Source organism: Rhinichthys klamathensis, unplaced genomic scaffold, assembly GCF_029890125.1.
Source record: "Rhinichthys klamathensis goyatoka isolate OS25496 unplaced genomic scaffold, OSU_Roscu_1.1 h1tg000006l_1, whole genome shotgun sequence".
NCBI classification, from domain to species: domain Eukaryota; kingdom Metazoa; phylum Chordata; class Actinopteri; order Cypriniformes; family Leuciscidae; genus Rhinichthys; species Rhinichthys klamathensis.
The window spans coordinates 472,704-500,334 of NW_026606559.1; the positions used below are offsets into that span (position 1 = coordinate 472,704).

Genomic DNA, 27,631 nt, shown 5'->3' on the forward strand with positions numbered 1-27,631 from the left:
CCTATAGCAACAGCAGCAGTGGGTTTTGGATTTTCTTTTGACAAAAATCCAGTTTTACACTGTTACCCACTCACTACTGTTATAAAAGATACTTTCACACAACAGCTTCTTGATGAATTCTTGTAGTAGAAACCCCGAGGCTTATGTACATGCAGGTGTCAGTTCTACGAGGCATATTTGACAACTGATTTCCATTAAAGAGGTTCGTTTCCCACAACACAGAACTAGTGGGCATGCGTGACAACCGGTTAATGGAATGTTTATTAAGACTAACTGAAAACATTGTTGTAACCAGCGGCGTTGGCTGTCAATCATTACCCAAATGAAAGGAACCTTCACAAATTTCCCAGGCTGATAGTGGACCTAATAGATCCAACTAATAATTCAAAGAATACTACACAATGAACAGGCTGTATTAAAACAAAATGGAAAAAAATGTGACCCATTTTAAGTGTCAATACTGTACATAAATGTATTTTAATCATCAAAGATTTACAATATATTACATAAAAAGTAGTAAAAGAGAGGCACAATTCAATATCCAGGATATGTGAACATACGAGGCATTTTGTGATTTCAAAATACTGTTCGTTTAACACATTTTTTTTGGTATGTGTAGGGCTGGGCGATATGTCCAAAAAAATCATATCTGTATTTTTTTCTGTATTTACGGCAGCGCTCGTTCACTAAAGTCTGTGAAGTTTAGTGGAGACTAGCTTGCATCAGGCTTGTCCACTCCTGACAGCACAATGCATGACCTTCTAACATTTACAGATGGAGAATATACTTGTGAAATGGAAGTTTTGCACTGAGGAAAACAACACATCAAATGCATCTGTATCAGTATCTGTCAAAGCACCTGACGGGACAAGCCACTTGGGACAACAATACGCGTTACCTATATCTTACGAGTCTTAAATTGGGTTGTGTACTTTCCACACTGCAGCTCACTCTGTGTCCATTTTTCAGATGCGCCAATAATATCACAATACTGTATAATAGATATAAACAGTATTGCCTCATCCTATATAGTAAGTATATTGATATATCGCACAAACACGATATACCGCCCAGCCATACGTGCAGCATATTCTTCCCTTTTTTGGCTCTCTTAATAGTGTAGGTTTTTTATGTCGAAAAGCAGTATTTACAACATACTTTTTTCTTTGGCTAATAAGCACAATACACTTCTCGGTAAAAGCACCAAACATACAAACACACACGCTAGTATTCTAACACACTCAAGCACACAAACACAAATCTCCCCCCCAACACATTCTTCCATAAATCCAGAAAATCCTGAAATGATCTGTAAAAAGTCTTACAATCTCCTATGAATCTTTAGTGTCGAGGCAAAACATTTTCCTGATTACATTTGGCTCTTGGTCAGCTGTCAGAGGAGAAAACCAGCGTCTGTCCAGCTCCTCTCGCGCGGTAGCCTGACCTTCCTCAGTGTGAGCTATGCATAATCTGATAAAGTGCATGAAATCTTTGGCTATGAAACAAAGCTTAATGAAAAGGCCATATTCTTCCACTCCATTTCATTGGAAGGATCCAAACATTCAGTTTTTGCAGAGAGAGAGAGAGAGAGAGTTTCTCTCATTTGTCATCGCTCACGCTCACAGAGCAATCTTCAGGAATCTTCTCCTCGGAGCTGCTGCAGGTGGACAACTTGTCTAGGTCGTCGTCCATGTCGTTGAATCGCTCGGCCACACACTGTGCCGTGAGTCGGGCCTCGGGATCGTGGTCCCAGCACTCGTTGATGGTGGCGCAGACTGTAGCCACTCCCTGGAGACAAAACACAAGTGTTTGTAAATGCCTAAAAACAGTTTTATTTTAGTCAGTTTTTGTCTTTAGATTAAAATGCCCTTTAAATTCAATCAATATTTTGTCAAGTCATATACAAACATTTTACTCAACTAACTATTTTACTCATCTAAACAACTATAGCTATAGTATTTGAGCTAATTAACATGTTTTGGTTCAACTTGGGAACTATACTCTAAAATGTGAGACGCAGGTCAGTGAAGCGGGGAAAAGAAAACCGAAAGGTCTAGTGAGGCTTTTTTAAATGTAATTTTTTTAAAGTTGAACTTATTTTAACTTGAGCGCCACGTTTTTAGAATGACGCGTCAAGCACAAGACGCGAGTGCAGCAGTCAAACACGTCCATCTAGTATGTTTACATTGAAAAACAATGGAAAATTTGCGCAGTGGAATGGAAAACCACATTCTGTGTGAATGGCCCCTTACTCAGTATTTTGTTTTCAGGTAAAAATATCTAAACATACTTAAAACAACACTCATTAAAGTGGAAAGCAAAATGAGATGATATAAGCCTTGTTTTCAGAGAAATCTAACAACATTTTGTGTAAAAATGTATGTATACTACCATTCAAAAGTTTAGGGGTCAGTATTTTTTATGTTTCTTATACATTTGATCAAAAATAAAGTAAAACAGTAACATTTATTTTAAATTCTAATAATATTTCACAATATTTTCTACTTAAATACAAAGCTGAATTTTCAGCGTCATTACTCCAGTCTTCAGCGTCACATGATCCTTTAGAAATCATTATAATATACAGATTTCTTGCTCATTTCTTCTTATCAATGTTGAAAACAGTTGTACAGCATAATATTTTCATAGAAACAGTTTTTTTTTTTCAAAAGAAATGTTCTGTAACATTATAAATGTCTTTAATGTATCTTTTGATCACTTCAATGCATCCTTGCTGAATAAAAGTATTAATTTCGTTTTCAAAAAAAATCTTACTTACCCCAATCTTTTGAATATTAGTCAAAATGACTCAAACTAAAAGCTACTATTGCCTTCCAAAACCTCTCAAAAAAAGTTCTCGTCTCTGGGCTAATATGCTGTCTCTTACCATGTTCTGAGATCAAAATACAACCCTATGCTCTTTTACCTGGTGTTTCATCCAGCTGTTGGGGATCTCTGGCCTGCCCCGGTCTCGTAGCACATTGTCTTTCATGCTCTCCACACAGGGGTGCTCTCGGACTTTAGAGCCAAATGGAGGTTCGTAATCCTTAACCTCTGTGAAGAAACACACAAGACAATCAGATTATCAGACATATAATACATCCCCTTATGACAGCATGAAGAATCATTCTTGGAGAGCATTTCAGAAGAAGTTAGGTCGGGAGAAGTACTGAGGTTGGAAGCAAGCCCTGATAGAGGGTGGAAAAGCATGTTCCATATGCATCCGGTTATTCTATCCAGTACTGAAAAACCTCAACTGTAAATGCGGCAACTAGAGAAAAATGAAACACAATCAGTTGCTCCATCAGAATGCCAACAAATAACAATGCTGATTTTGTGGGTCATTTGTTTTGTTCATGAAAACAAATTGGTGAAATATGAGGCTAATCACCGGACTGTGCCAGCGAGCTCAAAAAAATACATTTTCCAGACCTTGTGAAACTTCCAGCTGCAGAGGCCCAATCATATATCTGTCTTCAGCCTCCATAGCCAAGTACTTGACCAGAGCCAGCTATAGCACACACAAACATGGGGTGCTAAAAATCTGCAAGAAACACCAAAACCTCCCATAAAACAGCGCTTATTGTCCTCTTCTTGGCCAATAAAAAATCCATTACAGCAAATGACGGTTGATGAGTACGTTTACTTTGGAGCGGCTTGCTCTTGATTGGAGAGCGTGCTCTGTGGTTCTTGCCCAGCACTCTGGGCCCACAGGAAGGGGCTAGGCCAGCATGCAGCCTGGGACAGGAAGTGGAGGACTGCGATTGGGACCCTGCGGAGAAGCTGACTCCACAAGAGAACGCATCCTGTTTTTGACAAGTGGACTTCCCCTGTTTCAGCTCTTAAACAAAATACTCCCACCCCTGCGGTGCTATATCTGCTGTCCTCTGTGCCCTGCGTGTGGCTCTGACCGGGCGGTGGCATTTAGCATGCATGCAATCTGTAGATGAGGCTTTCTGCAGAATTAAGGTCACCTAGCGTCTTCCTTTTTTTTGGTCTCTGTCTCTTTTTCTATACGTTTTGCTTTGCTCAAGAGGCCAGGCTCCACAAATGCACTCGCTATATGAGGAATGCCGTGGTTTTGGGAACAGATGTCCTGCCGGCTGAGGCCTCCCACCCCGGGCCCAGCTAGCGCTATCCAGGGAAAAGCTTTTAGTACCACAGTTTCCCCTTTAGATTAACCGTCTGCTACCTCCACAGACCTGCTTATCCGAGTCTGGGAAAGAGTGCAAGAAAAAGAAGAAGGAAAAAAAAAAACAGTTTAAGGGTGGTTCTTCATTCTTGAGCGCTTTTATGTCCCAGGGGCTGATTTGTATTAAAATTAAAAGCTTTTTTCCTTTTCTTATATTATAAGGCCACACAGTAAGACTCTCTTGGAAACTTTTAATCATGCCTTTATCATTTACTTTCGTCATTGAAGAGCAGCTTGATAAATTTGAGATGTGATGTTGAAAAAATATAATGGTAAATTACAAATTCCTTAAGGTAAATATAATTTCCAAACAAACACTAATTCTGATTATCATTCTGTGAAATTAAAATGCATAAACTGTGAAATTAGCATTGTTGTTTTATTCCATGGAATAAATGGAAATTACACATATATATATATGCCAGATTTCATACACTAACAGTTTAGAAAAAATAAAAAGAGCCATTATTTTCATTAAATAAAACATCCATTAATCACAGTGAGCTAGACAGTCGATCGGAGCAGAGAGGAGGTAAGATTCCTGCTTAAAGACTTTGACCTATTTAAGAGTTGCTTAGAGAGCGATGTTGCAGGAGGATTTTTTCAGGCTTCAGTCAGGCAGTTTTAGGGTGGATCAGGAATACACAACACCCTTGACTCTTCTGCGTGTCTGTGAAGAAGCTTGAGTCAGTCAGAGGCGTGGAGGCGGTGAATCTGAGACCTATACTGATGGATGGCCACCCTGCATGGGGTTCTGCCACCTGCTAGCCAGCTGCTGTCCTCCATTTACTTCTTGTTTTCCTCTCTTTCTCTGCGGAAGGGAGGGAGTTCTCCTTGACTGGCAGTGTCTCAAGTTTGCTGTACTACTCTAGACCAGGCCGCACCCCGTGCTAATTCAGGACTTACTAGCATTCACACTGAGCCGCAGAAGCAGAACAATGTGGCCACAGCTTTCCATTTCACCATCACCTACACATTGACTTTCTGCAGTCTTATGTCCCAAAAACGGTTATTTTCCCCCTTTTTGCAGGAGATCCCAGGTTTTTAACATTGCATTCAGCGGAACGTGGTAACAGGAGCAAAAACGAAAACAGCAAGGGCTTTGAGAGACAGACCCTGGGATGTCTGTCTCTACCCCCCTCAGCACAGGCTGGAATGAGACAGTCTGTCTGGGTGAAAACACCTCCAGCTCTTCAGATAAGCTTCAAGCAGCATGACATGAGGACTCCTGCAACCCCTGGCAACCACAGAGAGGGCATGCCGGGGCATGTGGGTAACTCAACTCTACAGGCACAGGGACAGTGTGAGAAACAATATACACATGCAAATACACTCATACATATCACTCATATCCCCAGAGCTGATTCAAAGCAATAGTTCCCCCAAAAATGAAAATTCTGTCATCATTTACTCGCACTCAAGTTGGGGATTTTATTTATTCAAAATATAAATCTTCTGTTTACTGTCGATTTGGAATAATTTAATGCATTCCTGCAGAATAAAACTTAATTTGTAAAAAAAAAAAAAAAAAGAAGACTATCCCAAAATGTTGAACGGTAATTTGTGCTTAAAAATCAAGCAAATGATTTTTCTCTGCTGTTTTTTTTACACCAAAACACAGAAAATGACTGAATAAATATACAACTTGTTTCTTATTTCGGAAAAGTTACTGTTCTCTTCAATCAGACTCTTAATACGCCCTATTCAGATGGGATTTAAATCAAAAGAAAAGCTCCAATAAATATTACCCCAAATTCAAAAGAAAGAATCCTGTCTGATTATTGCCATATAAGAAAATGTAAAATTATCTGAAGATAATCAAAGCACCCCCCCCCCCCCCAATGCAGGAAAAACCCGGATCACAACAACAAAATCCTCTCTCTTCCTCAAATTCCATTTGCATTCATGTTTATATTTACCTCCATAACTAATTCCAATTTTTGCTGTTGTATTTCATACATATGAGAGCATAAATAGTCAATGACAGCTATATATTGTTGTTAACGCCTATATCTGGGTGTGCCAAGAACATTCCCACCTGACCAAAAAAGGGAAAGTTCTTAGGAAGCACTTGACATTTCAAACATTCCTTACATTCCCCAAACAGTGAGTATGCCGAACCACCTCTGCTCTTGTTAAAGAGCGACTCCTCCAATAACAGGAAGCTGCAAATCACTCAAAACACAGTGTGGGCCGCAGTGGGCTTTCCTTGCAGTGTAAAGAAACAATAGCCCAATGATGGTAGAAAAAAACAACAACTAAATGCCACTGACAGAATCGGATAAAAAGGCAAGCCTATTTTCATCCATGTTCTCCTTGAGGGACAATTACAGACAGAATAGAAATAGAATAGCATTGTCTCAAGTTTACTAACCATATTGATTTGAGAAATGTTAAAATAACAGCTATGTTCCCAAGTGAGATCTTGATGATGGTTGTGTACTCACCTCCGATGGCATTACACCTGGACGTGATCTCCCACAGTACCAGGGCCATGGAGTAGACATCGGTTTGCTTGAATGACTCGATGTTCTCAAGGTTGATCCTTGATTCCAGCACTTCTGGAGCCATGTACCTGGCTGTACCCACCTGAGAATCAGATACATAACATACTTATTTAACTGTAAATCATTTGATATTGTATATCTATCAATGTCATGATAACACGGCACTTTTAATAGCAATAATTATAATTATTACAATAATGTATTTGCTACCATTAGTTAATGCACTGTGAACTAACATGAACAGCTGGATTTTATTAACTAGCAGTAACAAGGATGAATAAATACTGTAACAAATGTATTGCTCATTGTTAGTTCATGTTAGTTAATGCATTACTGTAACTAATGTTAATAAATGAGACCTTATTATAAAGTGTTACCTTATTAACATTGATCTAAATGACAAGTTCACTCACTCCTTCCATATCGTTATTCAGATAATACATTTATCTAATTGTTCATCGCTTTTGTTCGGTTAACGGTTTTGAGGGGATCTTTTTTTATTTCTTTATCTTTATCTTTAAAACATGCACACGTCACTTTATTGGTAAAGTGAGGTGTGCAGACTTCAATTTAGAGGTAAAAAACAAAACTAAAACGTGATTAATTAAACGCAACCTCAGCACTGAAGTCTAAACTCGCTTTGAATGCGTTTAGGGTCACCGTCTGGGATTAGCAGATTGTTGGCATACATCAAAGCACTCTGGGTATTGAGAGTCAGGCGATTGTTAGCTCGTTCATTACTGATTCACTCAGAGCCTTTTGTCTTTTCATTTTTAGCCTGTGAATCATAAATCGGAGCAGACAGTTTGAACAAAGGGCACACATATACATACATACACATCTGCACATGGTGAAATGCCTGAGGGGACTTTCCCAGCAAGTTATGACATGACGTCCCTGCCACTGTAAATCTGCACAATTTTAGGTATAGAACATGGCAGCTTTACCTGGCACTTACAAAGCTATAACAGCATGTGAATCTGAGCTGTCGTGTGCTGCATTGGGTTTGATAAAATACACTGCTTCAGGTGATGGAATATGGTAAAATGAGGAAAATGAGTTTTTTATCCCATTACAATCCCATAAAACAATGCAACGGAGGTAAATAAATAAAAATCAATGCTATAATATAAAACCATTGATGTATAGTCATTTGTTGTCAGAATAATATATTTTAAATTTATTGCAAAAATAAATAAGATATACATTTAAATAAATAAGATGCCTGACTTTATTACGCAATTCATGCAAGTGGACGAGATTTCGGCTGATCTCTTTCATTGCTGATCTCTCTCTTTCGTTTGTTCAGGAATTGGTGGATCTTAAAGGGATTGTTCACTCAAAAATGACATTTTCATCATTTACTCACTCTCAAGTTGTTCCAAACCTGTATGAATTTCTTTCTTCTGCTGAACACGAAAATATATTTTGAAGAAAATGGGTAACCAAACAGTTTATGAGCCCCATTGACTTCCATAGTATGGGAAAAAAAAACATCAACTGTTTGGTTACAGACATTCTTTAAATTAGGGCGGCACGATATTGGAAAAAACTGCGATATATATTGCGATATGAAAACAATTTCACCAGACGACTTGAATGGCTCTATTTGGAAAGAATTAATCATTCCAGAATGATTGGGGTGATTTTTTTAGGCGAGTGAATCTGCATAGAAAATAAATAAATTACAAGCATATAGTTAAATACAATAAAACAAACAGTGCTTTGCTTTCAGGTAAGTCTTACAGAAATTGAATTACATGAAATAACACTGCAAAGTCTGCTCTGTATAAATTAAATATAATTAATTGTTGTTAAAGCTCCCAAAGCTTTTTTCTTTTGTTGTTTGATTAACATTAATGACAAATGGCAGCAGGTTTATAGACTGCTTTCACTTTAAGACCTAATGCACAGATCTATACGCACCCGTTTTCTTTCTCAATTGTTTGCGTTCACTTAAGACATAAGCGCCTGTGTTTACGAGGATACTCGGCGAGACGGGCATTGTGACATAATTTTGCATGAATATGTCCGTTCAAGCACAAAAAGATGAGAAAGAGAACAGAATTCGGTGTCCACGCGCGCGCACAGATAACAGACCGCGGGTTCAGAATTGAGCTCTCTTTCACGTCTTCTTGCGCTTGAATGCTTTAAACTCGTTTGAATGTTTGAACTGACAGGACTTAAAAACATGTGCAAATAATTAGCGAATCACCTGATACATCATGCAAACGATACATCATGCAGCCCTATTCAAAATATCTTCTTTTGTGTTCAGCAGAGGAAAGAAAGTCATACAGGTTTGGAACATCTTGAGGGCGAGTAAATGATGACAGAATAATTTTCCTTTTTGGGTGAACTATCCCTTTGAGTTGAAATTACGATGACTGATGGCTTCAACAGAAGCGTATATCATTAATATGGTCAGAATGCACCATATGAAATATTGTTGCATATACCTGTCCACTGTTGGCCAAGTCATCCACTGAGAGTGAGTTGTCCAGACGGAGGCCAAGCCCAAAGTCACAGAGGCAACAAGTGAGGTCATTCTTCACCAGGATGTTAGAGCTCTTCAGATCTCGGTGGACGATGGGCACTTTGGGCCTCCCGCAGGGGGTGTGGTCACTATGCAAATGAGCCACACCCCGGGCCATGGAGGCCCCAAGCACTCGCAGATCCTCCCAGCTGATGAGGTGGCGCGTGAGATACTCCTGCAGGTTCCCGCGTGGGTGATAGGCGGTGATCAGCCAGTACTGTTTCTCCACCTTCCTCTCCTCGGCAGTCAGGAAGTGTAGAATGTTCTCGTGCTTCAGATCGATGTCCGAGAAGATGTCCTTTTCGTTCTTCCAGGATGCGTACTCTTCGTAGGGGAAGATCTTCACCGCCACCGTCTCAAACTGTTCCGAGGGGCTTTGTCTCAGTTTGGCTTTGTACACCTCAGCAAAGCGGCCCTTGCCTACCTGAAGGTCCAGCTCAATGGGCAGAGGATCCGTGTTGTGGTTGAGGTTGTTGGCGTGCGTGGAGCTGCTGTCCGAGCGGTCATCGTCCATCATGATGGCGCAGGCATCACTACAGTCCAGCGGGCCTTTGGGGCCTTTGCGTTTGGACGGCTTCTTTGTCTCCCACTCATCGAGTTTGCGGCGACGGTACATACGATACCAGTAGAAGGAGGCGATGACCAGCACAGCCAGAACCAGGAGGGGTAGCAAACTGACCAGGATCACCAACACCACCTGGTTATTTGTGGGGTCTGGACCAATAGCTGGAGAGAAAGCAGAGGATGTCACAACATTAACCTCTACACAACACAAGGCAAATGCATGTAACTATCTAAACTAGTTATGCACATCTTATAAATCAATACAATGTAAAAAGTTAACAGTTCAAAAATGTAACAGTTCGCCCTGTATACAGGAATTTTTTTTTACTATGAATCTACATAAAAACACATGTTAGACAAACAATATTCCCCATATGTTGTTCCAATTATCCTAAAAGAGTAAGTTGCTTGAACAATGTCATATTTGGCTTTCCAAATATTTTCTTTTCAGAGGCCAAGACTTTACCATTAACTATGTTAGAAAGAAATAATGACAAATCAATATTTCTTGTGTTGCCAATTGATCATTTGTTGAACAAAAAATCTTTAGTTGCCCTGACAACAATTTATTGGCTGAAGGCATTTTGCATTTAATGAATGATCCAATAAAAATTGGCTAAACAATATAGTATTACTGGGAACATTTACATAAAAAATAAGAACATAAAAAAATAAGAAAGTAAATAAATAACATTAATTTTAATAAGATTTCATTTACAAATAAAAAAAATAAATGTTATAAAATGAATTAACAGTTAATTTAGTAAAAAAAAAAAAAATACATTTAAAATAATCTTTTTTATTTATTATAAGACTAATTATAAGATTGAATTAAATGAATTAAATATACACCAATACATTATTTAAATTAGGAATTCAATAAAATCTCAATGCATCATGTTGCATTGATAAAAAAGAAAGAAATATAAAGAAATCAAATATAAATGTTAGTAAGAGGTAGTGATGCTTTGTAACACCATTGTGTCCTTGAGCAAAGTTAATAGTTAAATGACTCCTTAGCGTAAATGTCCAGAATTTAGCGCCATTTCAAGTATCAGCTATAACCATCTCGCTATACCTAGTTTGACTGAACTCCTAATCATTAACTCAGTTTGTAAGCAGTTTTTCCTGCCACACCAGGAAGCACGAGTGAAGCTCGCACAGTGGGAGTCTGTTCAGTGACTGCATCCTTCAAGGGAAAGTTTACCCTTCTACGCTGTGTGCCTGCCAACCTCAGGATTGGCTTAGAAGCCCTAGCGCTGCAGGTTCAATCCAGAGACAAAGTGAGACCTGCCAACTACGTGGGCAGAGAGTGGAGTCAGTGTTTCGTCTGTCTGCATTCTTCCATCAAACACACAGACACGCCTTATCATAGAGACACAGAAATAAAAAAAGAACAGAAAAGGATACACGACACTGGGAGAGGGAAAACGTCAATAAATGCCAAAGCGTTTGGCAGACACAACAGTCAGCAAACACATACACAAACGTGTGGTGCAGAGGGAACACTTAACCCTTCACAAACAGCAGCAGAAACCTCTTCTGCAGCCAAACAACCAAAATAAACATGCATGAAATCACAGCGCTTTTTCCAGCCACATTAAACAGGATGCCAGCCACACTGCTGCGGTCCATGACATTATCAGCTAATAAGAGGCACTTTTCTGCAGGCTCTACCGTTAAACGCATCACTGTACATCTGTGCCAAGGTCTTAACAAGAATCAAGTGGATTACACTTTCCAAAGCTTCTGACTCACAAGTTAATCTATTAAAATTTAATTGCTTCTCATGGGTGGGGTGGGTGGGACGGGGGACATGTTTCTTATTAGTGCATTAACAAGCACCACTATTACTATTACCATTGCTCATACTTACTAGAAAAGGATTCATTAAAAGGCACAATATGTACGATTTCTGGATTCAAATATCCAAGAACCACTCGAACAATGTTATATATTTTATTGACTTGTGTACTTGCATTATCCCAAATGTTTCCAACGTTTAAATCCTGAGTAATCCGCAATTTTAACCAGTGCAAATGCCCGTGTTATTGCGTCACCTGTCAGTGACCCTCGATTTCCAGTTGTATATCTGTAGAAACTAAGGAAACCCCAACGAAACGTCGTTCCGCTCCCAATGCTCTCGGCCTCACCCTGCTTCACACCACAGTAACGTTAATAAAACTTTAATACATTCGCTCATCCATTAACATGAGTCCCGTCGGATTGCTTTACACCAACCTCTAGCGGCAAAACTCGCATACTGTGCTTTTAAGGGGGCGCAGAATATATCGGTACCATATTGAGTTTTTAATAACAGTATTGGTTAATATTGGATATTTGATTTGGTTATTTCAGCCTATGTTTACATTACCTTTGCCTTTCTGTTGCTTAAAAAGCAGAGCATGGCGCAAGCAACGGCAAGGTCATGGGTTTGCCTTCTAGGGAATGCATGAATTTGAAAAAATGTATAGCTTGAATGCAGTCACTATTAAATAAATGTACTTTTTGTTTGCCATCATCTAACACACTTAAAAAAAACACTAATTTAATAACAATTATTATTACACAAACTTTAGCAGATCTCAATATTAATAACCCTTTTTCATATTGCAATTGCGTTGACTACTTGTAATATTTTAACAATTTCAGTGTTTAGTAATTTTTTTACTTTGATCAAATACAAAAAAAAACAAAAACATTTTACCTTTTTTTTACATTTGTAGGTTAATATCTTAAGATATTTCTTTTTCTATAAAAAAAATAATCAATTAAATTTTTCAATCCTGGCACTCACAAAAAGCAACTTATCACCAAAATACTTTAAAGCTGAGCATGACTTTCCATGACTTAAAGATGTATGAACTTTTCCAGTTAATAAAATCTCTGAACATGAAATTGCACATATCCTTTAGGTTAACTGATGTGACAGGCCAATTCTCTCCACCCTCTTGCGAATAAGCTTCGGTCTGCTTTCATTTGTTGGCTGGGCATCGTTAGCTTGCTTTGCTTTTGAAAATGTCAGAATTCAAAGTGAGGATTCCCATATGTACATGTTATTGCCTTTTGGATCCCTGTCCTTATACGGAATACTGAGATTGATAACATGCTCTACATGAAAAAGACAGACCCCTGTTACTGTTTGTTTGTTATGACTACGGCTTTGTTTTATAGCATGGCTCATACCGCAAACAAGTCTGACTTTTCTTTTTTTCTCCCTCCCTCTCTCTCTCTAACACCGTCTTGGTCTCTTGTTGGCTTTCACGGTGTGACTCAGACATTTTAACTATCTGCTCTACAACCGGAGGCCAAGATTCCTCAGCATGTGAGCGTGGGTGTGTTTGCCAACCAGCATATATACGTGCAGGTCAGGGTTGGGTTGGGTTGAAAATAAAGTCTACACAGACAGACTGATCCTCAGATTGCACTCTTCTTCCTTTCCTTTATGTTCTTCTTTCCATCAAAATAACCTATGATAAAAGATCAACTGACTAGAAACATATTGTCAGGTTGGAAATATTCCAGTGAGACACAGACGCATGCTTATTGGTCCTGTCAGGCCAATGGCCTGGATTGTCATCCTGAGAAAGAATAATGCATGCTTTCCACAAGATCTAAGAAAGAATATTTTGCGTAATGAAACCAGCAGTGTTGGGAATAACATATTACAAGTAACGCACAATGATCCGTTTCAAGTAAACTGAATCAATCACACAAATAAAAGTATATATTAAATAAAACAGAGAAAATACACTCAAAAGTAATTAAAAAAACTAAACTAAAAATAAATAAATAATTTGTGTCTACGGAAACGGAATTAAAAAGAATCTAATAAGAATTGTATTGACTTAAAAGACAATAATTAATGATAATAATCAATAATCATATATTTTTAATAATATATTTTGATAAATTATTAGGAATAAAAGCCAATTAGTTAAAAACGTAACATTACATTATATGATAAACTGTTAGCCACAATTTGTAATTCCTGTGTGAATACATATACGCCACATTAAAACATGGTATAGCCTATGTCTATTGCATTCCAAAAATGTAACAGGATTAGTAATTCGTAACTCCAGCAATGACCTATAACAACCTAGTTGAGTGTGAATCTCGTTCACTGTGCAACTGTGATGGTATATGCATGTCGTGAAAAAGAAACAAGAGAGGCTTCCAGGACCTCTAAATCAAGACGCCTCCAAGGTTCCATACACTTCATGTTCCTTCCGATTGAGCCAATCAAGTTTACAAGTCAAATAACAGAAAAACATGTGTGCAAACCACAATGAAAAGTTCAACGCTCCTGACAAGCTTTACGAGTTGCTTATTAGAAACAAATGCACATTTGCTGAAGCACTCAGGCAATAATGGCCACCAATGTGAAGAGAGTAGCAGCAAATATGTCTGCTTTAAACAGTGACATCAATTTGTCTTCATATCTCATCATGATCCCATTTCAGAGCCAAATTTAAACAAACATGATGTTACGAAATCATTCACTAAAGTGCTAACCGTTTCCGTGGCTTGTGCTTTCACTCACTGTTTGCTTACTGGAATGTTTGCACAAACTCCATTTTGAGGAACAGCACTAATATTCTGCAGGTGAGCTGGATACGTTTCAGCAGAAACTGCTTTACAACATTTAAATTTTTTTTCTTTGGTAAACTAATGACAGTAATCCACAGTTAACCACAGTTTCCCCATTTCCCTCAATTCATTTTGTCTGGGGCTTTGTCTATAAGACATAATCATATCTTCATGCTGTATTCAAACAGCATAATGGCTCTGAATGTGGAACTGAAATCTTGCAATAACCCAGACAGCTACATAGTGTCGGCCCAGATACGGCCCACATCTGGGAATCCATGGAATCCATGTGTACCAGATGTGGGCCGGATCTGGGCCGACACTATGTTGCTGTCTGGAAACCCACTGGGATATATACTTTGAATAGACCAATACATCAGTCAATATTTATATCTGTTTGTTTATCTATGATGACTGATAGTCGTCCGGCAACCCATCAAGAAGAAGAAAGATATTTGGGGCACTTTAAAACAATGAAAAAATTAATATATAAGAAAATATAATGTCGTTCCCGAGTACAGAAAATGGATATTTGATTCACCTTTAGTTTTCACAGTGTACTTTCCACCTAAAAAGTCCAACTAGGCCAAAAATACTGTAAGCGTGACTTTCTGTTTATTTGATTCAGCAAAAAATATGTGTAAAATTGCTATACGAGAAAGCTCTGCTGTGCAGTATGTAATTATAAGCTGGTGTGTACACCCTGCAGCTGCCATAATAAAGTCTCCAGTCGAATACAGAATAGGGAGCTTATCGCTGTAACGTGCAGGCTCTCAGCCACAGTTAATGTCATAAAAATGTTATGGTCCGGGAAAACAATGCCAGGCATTTCTTGAGAAATATGCCATGGAACCGTTCCAATAAGTAAACATGGACTTCCTGCAATACTTCCCTACTCTAGCAGGGAATGAGGCCTCCTTGACCGGATGGAATTACAGCCTCCCTAAACTGCTTCTACATAGTCAACACTACAGGCATCAAACACCTGCTCATACATACTGTAAATAACATACTGAATGTTATTTACATACTGAAATAAAGGAAGCACATTCGCCACAGGATGCCCCACACCTCGGAAATCCCTGTGTACTGTTCTAGGTTTTATAAAAACATACAATGTGGATGTTGCTCGCATAAAAATGAAATTGTGGCTTTTTAAAATGTACAAAAATTGCTATAAACTTTCCAAATAGTGGTTAATAAGGTTCTTTTAGAGCATGCCTAGTGCACACAGCTGTTTTGCCATGTGGTTGTGATGTCTCTGCTTCAAGTTACACAGACAGGAAACCACATGTCTGAGATCCTCAGCCGTCCACACAACCAAAGCCAATAGAAATCCAGCCTGAGACAGCACAGCCTGGCCAGCAACAATGCAGCTGCTTTAGAACGTTACGACAACCTGAGCTCACATACCAGAGCGAGGTACTCGTTATGAGCCAGTGCTAAATAGTTAGCATTGTATGCTAATGCAGACTGTTTCAGCTTGTAGTTAAATATGTTCTGCTGGGGTTTGGGATTAAATTCAGTTGAATGCTATTTATCTATCTAGTGTGGTGAAAGAAAGTGTAGCACTAGCAAAACTAAAACTAGCTGAAACACAATTCATTATTTACACAACGTTTCTATAGTCTATGGAAAACCTCACAGAGGCGTGATGTAGGCTACATCAAATGAGATGCTTCAAAAGTTCACAATGATCTAGTTTCGCTTACCAATTCACATACCCACACGGAATCTGAAACTGCAGAACGCTGAAGATTAACACAGAATTGGAAAGCCCCTCATTCGTAAAATTATCACCCTTTCCATCGGTGTTATTTTTGCATTATTTATATACTAATATGTATTAGTATTTTGAAATAGCTTAAACTTTGATATTTTCAGTATTCATTTAATTTAAGTTTTAGTAATTGTATGTGCTTTCGTCATTTTTGTTAATTTTGTTTTATTTCCATTTAGCTATTTTTATTTAACTTTTAGTCATTTTAGTACTTTCACTTATTTGCCAATGAAACATTTCAAATTAAGAGTTTTTCTCATCTAATATTTATAATACATTTTATTTCAGCTTTATTTCATTTTCAATTAACAAAAACATTTTTTCAATAGTTTTTGTTTTAGTTAACAACATTAACAACAGTGCTTGCTTGGCATCTAAATGGTGTCCGCACCCATTTTATTTCCATAATCTACTGTATTTCAGAATGAAACAGGATGTTAAACACGCAAAAAAAATTGGGCAGGGCTTGATTTTATCCATCAGGAATTGATTGGATTGTGAAAATCACCAGAATAGAGCCAGGTGTTTGGAGGGAAAGGGATTTGTAAAAATTGAACATTATATTTTTAGGTCAGCCAAAAAAAAAAAAATAAGGAAAGTTGTTTCAGAGGAAATGCTGATTTTGATGAAAAATTATGACATCAGGTATTTTTCGTTGGAATAAAAGACAAGGAACATGTATAAAGAAAGTACATTGCTCAATTGATTATGCTTTCATCTACAAATAAATACGTACTATTCAGCTTTCAGTTGAACAAATTACCATGTTTAAATCAATTCCTGCACTTTTCCACAGCTCCTCCAGAACTTGATTCTGCCGATTCCGTCTGGGCCTGTCAACCTGATCAAACCGAAGAACCTTTCTCAAGGACACAATGGTTTGAATTTAGGACCTGCTGTCCTAAACCACTACTATCAATGACACAAGAAAGGCAGGATAGACAAAGCTAGAAAGGAGGAATGAAGAGAAAACTAACAGAATGTGAACATCAGCTTGTCGTTGCACTCATCGCCCTTGCAGGAGCAGATGTAGAAAGGGCCTGTGTTTGACGTCTTCTTTCTCATTTCACACTTGGTGTTGTTGTAGTTCTCCAGCATGATGCCGTAGAGGGGCTCAGAGGGATTGTGGCACAATGTCTCAATCGTGTTGTTGTCATTGCTCTTCCTCCTGATGTCAAAAAGAGAACGCAAATACAATTACACTGTGATTAAAGGGATTATGATATCAAATGATAGTTCGTTTCTAAATCCAAAATAAATTTTTGTTATTTTACGTTTTTAATCAAATATAAACTGCGTATCCCCTTGTTGCTTCACCAGTAAACATAATAAGCACTTAGATACAGCAATGACTTGTTGCTATTTTTAACTGCACTGTTTACATAATTAAAGACAACATGAAATGGCATCCACAGCTCATTTAACTTCAACGTCACATATTTCAGAGTAAAACAAGGTACTTGATATTATTTTTGGTACTGGATTATGAAGTATATATTTTTTCCCCCCACACCATTTGGCCTGGGTTATGTCAGTAGAAAAAAAAACGTTGCTTCAGAAGTAGTGAAACTACTGTTTTTAGAACAATATGTACTGAGACCAAGGGCATAAATTAAGGATTTCATGTCTTGTTTTTTTATCTATTTGAATAATATTGCATTCTGTAAACAAGATGTCGTTGCGATTTTTGACTATTGTGCAAAGCAGATGTTTCACACTTGATAAAAAACATGGCTTTGACAGTGACGTACCAGATAGCCACACAGATCTCATCAGGGTTGGAACAGATGGACGTGATGCTGCAGTTGCTTTCACAGGTGCCGGTGCTGGTGCCGTTACAATAAGATGGCTCCACGTCACAGAACTTACACAGTTGAGCAAGTTGAAATGGCTTATGTAAATGATGCATCCCATCTAGAATAAAACAGAAACAAGATCACGCGTTTTACTTACTTTTTTGTACTATTTACTTGTGCTTGACAAAGTAATGAGCAAAATGACATTTTACCACTAGGAAACCCTATATGAAGTGAATATATGACCCTATATGAAACCCTATACGTTTAAAATGAAGAGGTCTCAGACGTGTTTTTTTAAAAGTTTGACTTTTGAATATTATCTAAAAATGCAATGCTTATGGTTTTTGAGCCACAGGCGTTACACCATGTCAAAACCAGACGCAACTCAGTAATGCTGTATATACACTGGTTGTAGAGCGACAAGACATTCCAACAGTAAACTGCTGCCCCGTTCAATATCTGACATACTTCAAGCACTCGCGCTACTTCTGACACAAAGAATAAATGGATTTTTGCAACTATCACGTCTGATGTAGACACGGACGGTGTTACATTAAAATATCAAAACGAGAAAAAAAAAAAGAGTCAACCCGCTCACTAACATTCAACCACAGTATCTGATCAAATGAAGAAGTCTAGAGATGTGCAAAATCTGTATTAAAGTCAAATGCCCTTGAATAGTGTCCTAAGTGACTACAAAAAAAGTGAAATATGAAATGCTGGATGTTTCTGTTATCAGATATACATGCTGCTCTTTTTTTATCTGCTTTTCAATGCCCTGTTTGAACCTGCTTTCATCTACAGCACTCTTGTCAGGTTCCTGAAAATCTAACCTAAATGCACTGATGCAATCAAGCAAACACTAGCACAGAGAGACCAAATGGCGTCAAACTCCTGTCTCTGAGCAAAGACTGACATCAAGACCTCAGATCAGTGGACAAGTTATGCTTCTGCCACTGGGTTAGTCTGTAGATCTTAGAGACCCAGGTGAATTCAAGAACACGCAAGGGGTTACTAGTTTGGTGTCGTATGAGTCATTTCTAAGTGTGTATGGTTTCTCAATTGCAGCATGTCTGTGTTTGGCCAATCCATATGAAGTCGTTAAAATGTATTACGTAATCTGTTAGTTTAGCTGCTCTTTGGAGTACCACACACCTCCTAGACTTTCCTGTGATAAAAGGCCACCGTGGCTTTCTGGGACTTAAAGGGGCACTGGTTATTTAAACACACTGAAAGACATAGAAGCAAGCCATACTGCAAAGCCCAACTGATATTTAAACACATTAATCATACAGCAAACTCATTAAAACAGCACAGTACTGTTCTAATTATAATTAAAGGGGGTTCAGTGGAGAAAACATGAGGAAATGAACAGTTACATAAAAGTACCTTCATTGCAGTGTTATGAAATAAATAAAGTTGGAATAAAATAAAATATAAAAAATAGATAAAAACAATTATACATTTAAATGAAAATATAAAATGTTGCCTTTGCAACTAACTGAAATAAAATGACTAGAATTGAACTAAAATGAAAATAATGCTAAATAGAGACTTTAAGAAAACTAAAAAATAACACAAAAATGACAAATATAAAATATAAAAAAATGATATATACTTAATATATGAATAATAATAAAATCACACTGATTCATACGGTATTTAAATTAAGTGTGCACAATATATCGGTACAATATCAGTTATCAGCCGAAATTAGTTTTTTTGTATCATATTGGTTAATATTGTACATTTAATTGTGCATGCTCATTTAGACCACCCTTATCAACACCCAACAGTCCCTTAAACTTAATCTAATAGTTTAATAACATAACACCGTTAAATGTAATCTTTAGCAAATCTCAAAATGAACATACTATAAATTACAATGGTGTGATGCCTATTCACAGTATTTATTTTAGTATTTAACATTTTGTTTGTCATTTATTCTGACAAAATAGTATGGGATATCCCATATTTGTCTACCTTCAAGACTCAGCTAAAACATATCTATTTCATATGTATTTTGGATAATGTGGCTACATATGGCCTTATGTGTTTGTATGTAATGTGTGTGTGGGTGTGCAAATGTATTGTAAAGTACAATGTAAAGTGACCTTGAGCTACATAAAGGTGCTCATCAGTGGTCTGCTGTCTCTAATATCACCTCAATTCGCCGACTTTCACTGAAAATGAATGATTACAAATTGCTGTCAGTGTAAACTCCACTTAAAATTGAAATTCAGGTCTCAATAATGGGGATAGTTTCTGATACAAAGAGGGGCGGTATGACAATATTGTAGAGCAACAATCGCAAGGCCTCCGACCATCATTTTCCCTTAATTCAGCTCTCGCTCCTCAATCTATCTCCGCTGCTCTTCTGGAAAGGACGGAACAGGTGACCTGACCAAGGAAGGAAGCACTGATAGAGCGGATGTGTGGCTTTCCTTCCACAGCTAGAACAACAGCCAAGACACTTATACTGAAGAATCAACCAACCAATCACTACACAAACTCCCCTTTGCAACACTAACAAGCCCATATTATTAAGCAATGAGCGTTGCATGTTCAAATTATGGCTGAAAATAGATTGTAAAGTATGTTTCTATTATATGAAATGTTGTTTAAAGGCACTGTTTTGTGGCATTATAGGTTTGGCTTGACTGCAAATTAAAAACATATACAGTATAATACCATTTTGTCTTATGATCCATCCACTGTCATTTTTGGCTGCTTTAGCTCTATCTTTAGAGCCGGGCAGATAAGCAGGACTATGTGCCCTTTTAGTCTCTAGTTCATTGGAGCGAGCCAAGAGGGGATTGTGTCGGCCACGAGGATACAAAGACAAATATGGTCAAATCAGATGCAGCCATTTTGGGGTTATGTGACTCCTCTTCTCATCCCGAGATAGCTATTTTTGAGTTCTCGGCGTAGAGGCCCGGAGAGGCTTCGGTAAACACAAGATCGGACTCACAACCTTCATCCACTAGCCTGAGTCTCACATGCCTTCAAGGGCCTACAAAGGAGCTTTTTTACTCCGTAAGCACTGCTCACTGACTCTTTATCTACTGCTTGGTCTGACTGGATAACATTATATACTGCAGAGCCATTACCTCACACTATTTTCTTTGGACAGTATTCATAACATAGGCGAAATTATGAAATCTGATTCTGGAGGATTTTTTTTTTCTTTTCTTTTTTTTACTTCAAAATATGTGATTCTTGTCCAGAGGGCCAAAGGGAAATCACTTGCACTAGTTTGGCAGTTTAAACGGTTCTCTATCAGATTTGAACAGGTCTTTCAAATGTCATTTAAGTACTGAACATTACGATAAGCAGTGTACAGCTCTAGATAAGCAGAACAGGCTCTGGCGGTCCATTTGGGCCCCTAAAATGGTGTCTAGAGAGAGATAGTTGTCAACTTTATTTTAAAGATTTGTCTGCTATGGTATTTCAAAGCAATTAAAACTACGGTAACTGTAAAATTTAGGACAATCTGAGCAATGCACTTTTAAACTTTCACTTTTAAACTTGAGGATAAAGTGACTCAACAACAACAACCAAATGTGTATGAGTTTGTTACTTTTTGTGCATGATGCAAAAAAAAAAGATACCTATAGGAAGGCAAGTGTCACACCTGCATATGTGGGTGTCTTAGGCTATTTGCAATGCAGGGCATTGCACGCGGTTCAAAGTAGTACTACTGCTGTACTATCACAAGCATGATTTCATAATACTATAATGTTTCTTAAGGACATATACCATGGTACTACTATGGTTTTTAGGGGCCAAGCACCGAAGGTGCGGAGGCACCTATTGTATCTGTTCCCGTTCTTATTATTCTTCCTTTTTCTTCCGACTGGGCGTCTATGGCAGCCCATAGAACCGTGTCCGGGAAAGTTGTTCCGGTTTGACATTCTGATAGAGGACAGTCCCAACAGTAATTGCACCAATTTTGGTGTCTCTAACTCATTGCCTCTAGCGCCACCACCTGTCCAAAATTTCAAAATCATTATGCTAATAACTTTTGAACTGTAAGGCCTATCAACAAAATTCTTTTTTCCTCTGATTCCTGAGCTCATGACGATTCGATCCCACCCTATGACGTCATTTTCCGTCATAAAAATATGGCCGCCATTTTGAATTGTTTAAAAAACCTACTTTTGCGAACTCGTCCTAGACGGTTTGTCCGATTCTCACCAAAATTGCACCAGATCATCCCCAGGCAGTGCCGACAAAAAGTTATGGAATTCAAGTTGATTCGCTTAACGGTTTTCGATAAACGCGCAAATTAATTTTACGTAGCGCTTGCGAAAACAGACGTAAGGCTGTATCTCCGCAACGCTTAATCGTATTCAGACCAAACTTGGTACATGTCATCACAAGCATGACTTGAGGCTACATGCTGCGTTTCGGCGCAGCGCCACCTACTGGTCCGGAGATATGAAAAACGGCTATTTTCGCTCATAACTTCTGAACGGTTTGTCCAAAAATCATAAAAGTGGTCTCTTTAGATTCAGGGCGTCATGCCGAGTCGACTGATATCCAATTTTCCCAGATCGGCCATTTTGGCTGTCGGCCATTTTGAATTATGTGCTAAAATGCTGTATTTTTTGAACGCATGAACGAATTGTTACGAAACTCGGTATGGGTCATCAGTACGATGCCCTGAAGGAGCCTGAGAACTTTCGAAACAGCGCCACCTAGTGGTAAAATTTATTTTTCAAATGCTTATAACTCTGGCTGTGGTTGACTTATTTTCACGGGAGTCATCTCGTTGAGGTCCTGAATCGTTGCCGAGTCCAGAGATACCAAATATGCTAGGTTTCGACTTACGGTTTGTGTAGCGTTGTGATTTAGCGCTTAAAAAACATTTGCCGATATCTTCGAAACCGTTAGTCCGATCGAGACGAAACCACCGTCAGAAAATTGGAAACATAGGTCGATAGCTAACCGCCAATGCCCAAATGCCAAAATATTGATAGTAAGGGGTCGTAAAATTCAATCAAAGTCACGTAGCGGTCATTTTTTACGTGTTTTTTCACATAAATGTCTATAACTCTGAAGTTAATCGAGATATCTTCACCAAAATTGACACACAGATGTAGGGGCTCACTCTGAGGACACATGAAAAAAATTGTGGGATTTTGCCTCTTGGTGGCGCTATAATAGAACAAAACATGAAAATCCCATTGATTTCAATGCAGTTTTGTGATGTGAAATGCTATACTTAATGAACACATTGCTGTAACATTACGAAACTCAGAATTTGTTACCAGCACCTTGCCTTAAAGGTACTCAAAAGATTTCAAGACAGCGCCACCTGTTGGTCAAAAGTTAAAATTACATTTCCAAAAATGCTAATAACTTTTTTAAAAATGTGCTTATTGTAATGACACTGGTCTTAATAGATTCCTTGGGTCATGCCGAGAACATAGATACCAAGTTTGACGTATTTGGACGAACTTCCTGTCCGCCATCTTTATTTACTTTCAGAACCTTCTTTTTCGAACTTCTCCTAGACCATTCGTCCGATTTTCACCAAAATCGAATCGTGTCATCTCCATACCGTGCCGACTAAAAGTTATGGATTTCGTGACGATAGAGGAAACCGTTTTCGTATACCGCAGCAGCAAAGTTGAGGCATGCTGCCAAAATGACTATTAAGTCTTTATCTCTGCAATGCCTTCACATTTTGACACCAAACTTTGTATGTGTCATTGTCACCTCACTCTGACCACATCACATCGATTTCGTAACTGCGCCACCTATTGGTCGAAAGTGATAATCCATTAAATCATCTTAAAAGTTACTGTATATATGATTTTTTAGCCATTTGCCCAAAATTATCTTAAAATGTCTTTAATTGCTCCTTGCTGCAATTGGTCTGCCACTCCCACCCATGAGGGCATCTGTTGCCGCTTCTTGCGCTTGGCCCCGGTAATGGCTGCTTGCAGCTATATTTTTTATTTGTTTCCTTCAATTACTATAAATTAGAATTAAGGTCACCTTAAACTAGTTTGGGATGACATAAAGGATTTCACGAGTTCACACTTATAAAGAAGTCAGGTAGAATAAATGCGTATTTGGCGTGCTGTCCGAGGAGAGGACTCCGGGCTCGGTATTCGGCCCGAACCCAGAGTACTTCCCCGTATTCCTAGCTGTGAAAGAACAAGCGAAGAGTGAGTCGTCGGGGTGGTGGAGGGATGCTGAAAACTGTCAAGGAATGTTAGGGGAGTTGACAGAGTGAATATATATGCTTCTTTCATGCCGATAGGGTAGACATGGTAATTGTTTGATGGCAAGTTGATTGGATTGATTATTATAACGTGCTCCTCCCGAACTTTGTTTATGAAACATTATATAGTTCTGACATGTCATATTTTAAGGAAATGCCAATATCCTACCAACATCCTTTATGAAGGCTATTTGTTGTACACAAATATGGCAATCATTCAGCACCATGGTTTATATCAAAGGACCATAGTATTACCATCTGATATCATCGTCAGCCATTTCATAAGGGGTATATAACTTATATAACACACACACACACACCCCTATGTAACAATGTAACATACATAAGCACATAGCCTATATATCTCTATCTATCTATATATCTATCTATGACGTCAACATCAATTTAGATAATAATGAAACATGCACTAAGATAACGTTTTTTACAAACACAATGACACCTCTGCTCAGGTCACTCATATCAAGAACAGATGTGCAAAGTTTAGCCTGCACAAGACAATAAACCTGCATTTTGTGGGACTGATGTCACACTGAAACACCTGAGCAATATGCTGCTTCTTACATAACTCCTGAAAACTGCACAGGAAAAAACAACGCTGAAGTTGGCGTTCACTGAATGCGTTCACCTGTTCCACGCTTTTAAAAGCAGTCATGGGTCTCCTCTTGCACAAAAACACACATTTACACGTGAATATACCAAGTTAAGGAGCACGCGAGAACCGACTAGCGACTATGTTCCGACCCAGGACACCCGTAGATATCAAAAAAGTCCCCCCAAAAAGCAGAGAAAGCCAATATTGCTCCATTAGAAATGCAATCTGTCCGTGGTTCTCGCAATAATGTGAATTACAGATTTGAACAGGTCTTATTTCTAACATAACTGTACATTTCGATAAAATCTGAGCACAATTAATTGTACTTTAAAACTTGAGGGGAGAGTGACTCAAACTCATGCATTTTTGTTGTTGATGTGCCTGATGGATTGGCTTAAAATGACCTATGTGTAGGTGAGAAATAAGAGTAACATTCTAAGTAAAGACACCAATAGGGGGAAGGTGTCGTACCTACATATGGGGCTGTCTGATGCTATTTGTAACGCCTAAACTGCATTGGCTCAAATGCAGCACACAGTGCTAGTGTGTTTCAGCAGCGAAGTGTGCAGAACTACATGCAGCCAAGCAAGGCTGGAAACAGGAAGTGGCAAAGATGTAGCCGGACATCTGGAAAATATGATTTCTGTAAGAAATATCTCTGTTCCTCCACCAAACGCAGCATATGCCAGCGCCGTGACATATATCCTGCTGTATAATCACAGGCGTGAGGTGGGGAGGAGTTCAGTGAGTGTAATTAGTGTCTAAAGTAACCTGTAATCACAGAGGCTGAAATTAATGACAGGACAGAAAGAGATAAACAATTTATACCAATGGGAGGAAGGATGCGGGGCTGGGTGAAATGGAAAAACGTCTCAAGCGCACTGTCAAACACTTCCACTACAACTGAAAACACAAACTCGTAATGTTTTTCAGCTGTCAGCTCATAAGGGCGTTCTCTTGTGCGCACACACACTTTTAAGGGAATAACAACAGAAACAGTCTGATGCATTAACATGTTAAAATGTCATGCAGGCGATTAGAGGAATAGTGATTGATTCCCTTGCATTTCAAAGCTACAGGAGACAGAATGTATATCATTTCAAAAGTACCAAAAAAAAAGTACCACAGTATGATTTCATAATACTGCAATGTTGCATACCATGGCACTACTATGGGGTTTTTGAACATTCATAATTGTTATTTTGTGTGTTTACTTCTATTTCTATAAATTAGCATTAAGGTCATCTTAAACTAGTTTGGGATGACATAAAGGACATAGTTCTGACATCGTCATATTTAAAGGGAATGTCAATATCCTGCCAATATCCTATACTTTATATGAAGGCTATTTGTTGTACACATATGGCAATCATTCAGCACCATGGTTTATATCAAAGCATAGTATTACTATTTGATATAATTTTCAGCCACTTCATAAGGGGTATAACATACACATTGCATACACACAAAGGCCTACCCTATCTATCTATCTATCTATCTATCTATCTATCTATCTATCTATCTATCTATCTATAACGGTTTTATAAACACAAAGACACCTCTGCCCAAGTCAAGAACAGACGTGCAAAGTTTAGCCTGCACAAGACAATAAACCTGCATTTTGTGGGACTGATGTCACACTGAAACACCTGAGCAATATGCTGCTTCTTACATAACTCCTGAAAACTGCACAGGAAAAACAACGCTGAAGTTGGCGTTCACTGAATGCGTTCACCTGTTCCACGCTTTTAAAAGTAAGCAGTCAAGAAACAAACGCTGCTCTATGATCTCACGAGTCACAGTGGATGATACAAACATGGGTCTCCTCTTGCACAAAAACACACATTTACAAATTACACGTGAATATACCTGCCAAGTTAAGGAGCGCGCGAGAAGTGTCAAGACTTTCACTCACCGACTACGTTCCGATCCAGGACACCCGTTGATATCAAAAAAGTCCCCCAACAGAGCAGATAAAGCCGATATTGCTCCATTAGAAACGCAATCGTGTCCGTAACCCTCGCATTAATGTGTACGTGAACAGGCTGGCGTTGTTTGACCAGAAAGCGTAGAGATTTTAGCGTCTGATCCGGAGTGAAGGAGAGCGTCTCATGCTGCTGAAGTGAACAGTCACTGAGGGAATCTGTGAGCTTGAGTCACTTTCTGCTCGCCTAGTCAAACAGGAAATCTTTCAGAAAGGGCAGGACTTTCCTCCGTCTCCCTCCTTCTCGAGACAGTCTTTACTCTTGCCCTGTAATTATGCCTTCACTTCTAATTTTATTGTGTAGAACTTTAAATAATACGTTGACGGCATTATCGTGGGATAAGTGTCGTTTAAAGACGATGGATGCCTTCAACGCGACGCTCTCGCTTGATGCGGTTCCTTTATGGCATTTTTTGGGTGGAAAATATCTGTCTGGTTCTCACGATTAGGTGTATAGGCTACTTGTTTAATGAGTTAATTATTTAATAACGAAATAAATGTAAATTAAATAAATTGTTCTAAAAGACACTTTTAAATACCAACATAATAGAACATTAAACATTAACAAGTCTCTCCATTTTCTCATTTTGCTAAAAAAAACAAAACCACAATGCTAATCTGAAATTAAACCTGCCTCCTAGTTTAATTTAAGCCTCAATTTAGTCCTGGAGTAGCTAGTCTTCCTCCAGGAAATCATCTTATTAAACTCTGGACTAAACTAAATCTAGGACTATTTAAAGCCATGACAGAGTTAATCTGTTAATCTAGTTTAAAGGGCCATTTTAGTCTAGGACTTAATCTCTGTCCAGGAAACCGCCCCATAATGTT

The 27,631-nt window shown here is 38.4% G+C and overlaps 1 protein-coding gene across 1 annotated transcript; it reads right to left on the minus strand.

The window, feature by feature from the left end:
• Positions 1-1,140: 1,140 nt before the first annotated feature.
• On the minus strand, positions 1,141-27,131 carry tgfbr2b (transforming growth factor beta receptor 2b). The gene is made up of 7 exons (XM_056256946.1): positions 26,735-27,131; positions 17,924-18,086; positions 17,150-17,340; positions 9,159-9,961; positions 6,640-6,781; positions 2,927-3,054; positions 1,141-1,788 (listed from the first exon to the last, which is right to left on the minus strand). The coding sequence occupies exons 1-7, from the start codon at positions 26,811-26,813 to the stop codon at positions 1,600-1,602; spliced, it is 1,695 nt and encodes a 564-aa protein (XP_056112921.1). The 5' UTR covers positions 26,814-27,131; the 3' UTR covers positions 1,141-1,599.
• Between the last annotated feature and the right edge of the window lie 500 nt (positions 27,132-27,631).

Bases quoted from the DNA above. Each gene is read 5' to 3' on its own strand.
- tgfbr2b (XM_056256946.1), bottom strand. From the start codon at position 26,813: ATGGAGCAATATCGGCTTTATCTGCTCTGTTGGGGGACTTTTTTGATA. The intron at 9,962-17,149 runs GTTAGTTTTCTC...CTTTCTCTCCAG, and splicing joins CAAGCTGATGTTCACATTCT to CTATTGGTCCAGACCCCACA. The intron at 3,055-6,639 runs GTGAGTACACAA...GTTTCTTCACAG, and splicing joins CAGGTGTAATGCCATCGGAG to AGGTTAAGGATTACGAACCT.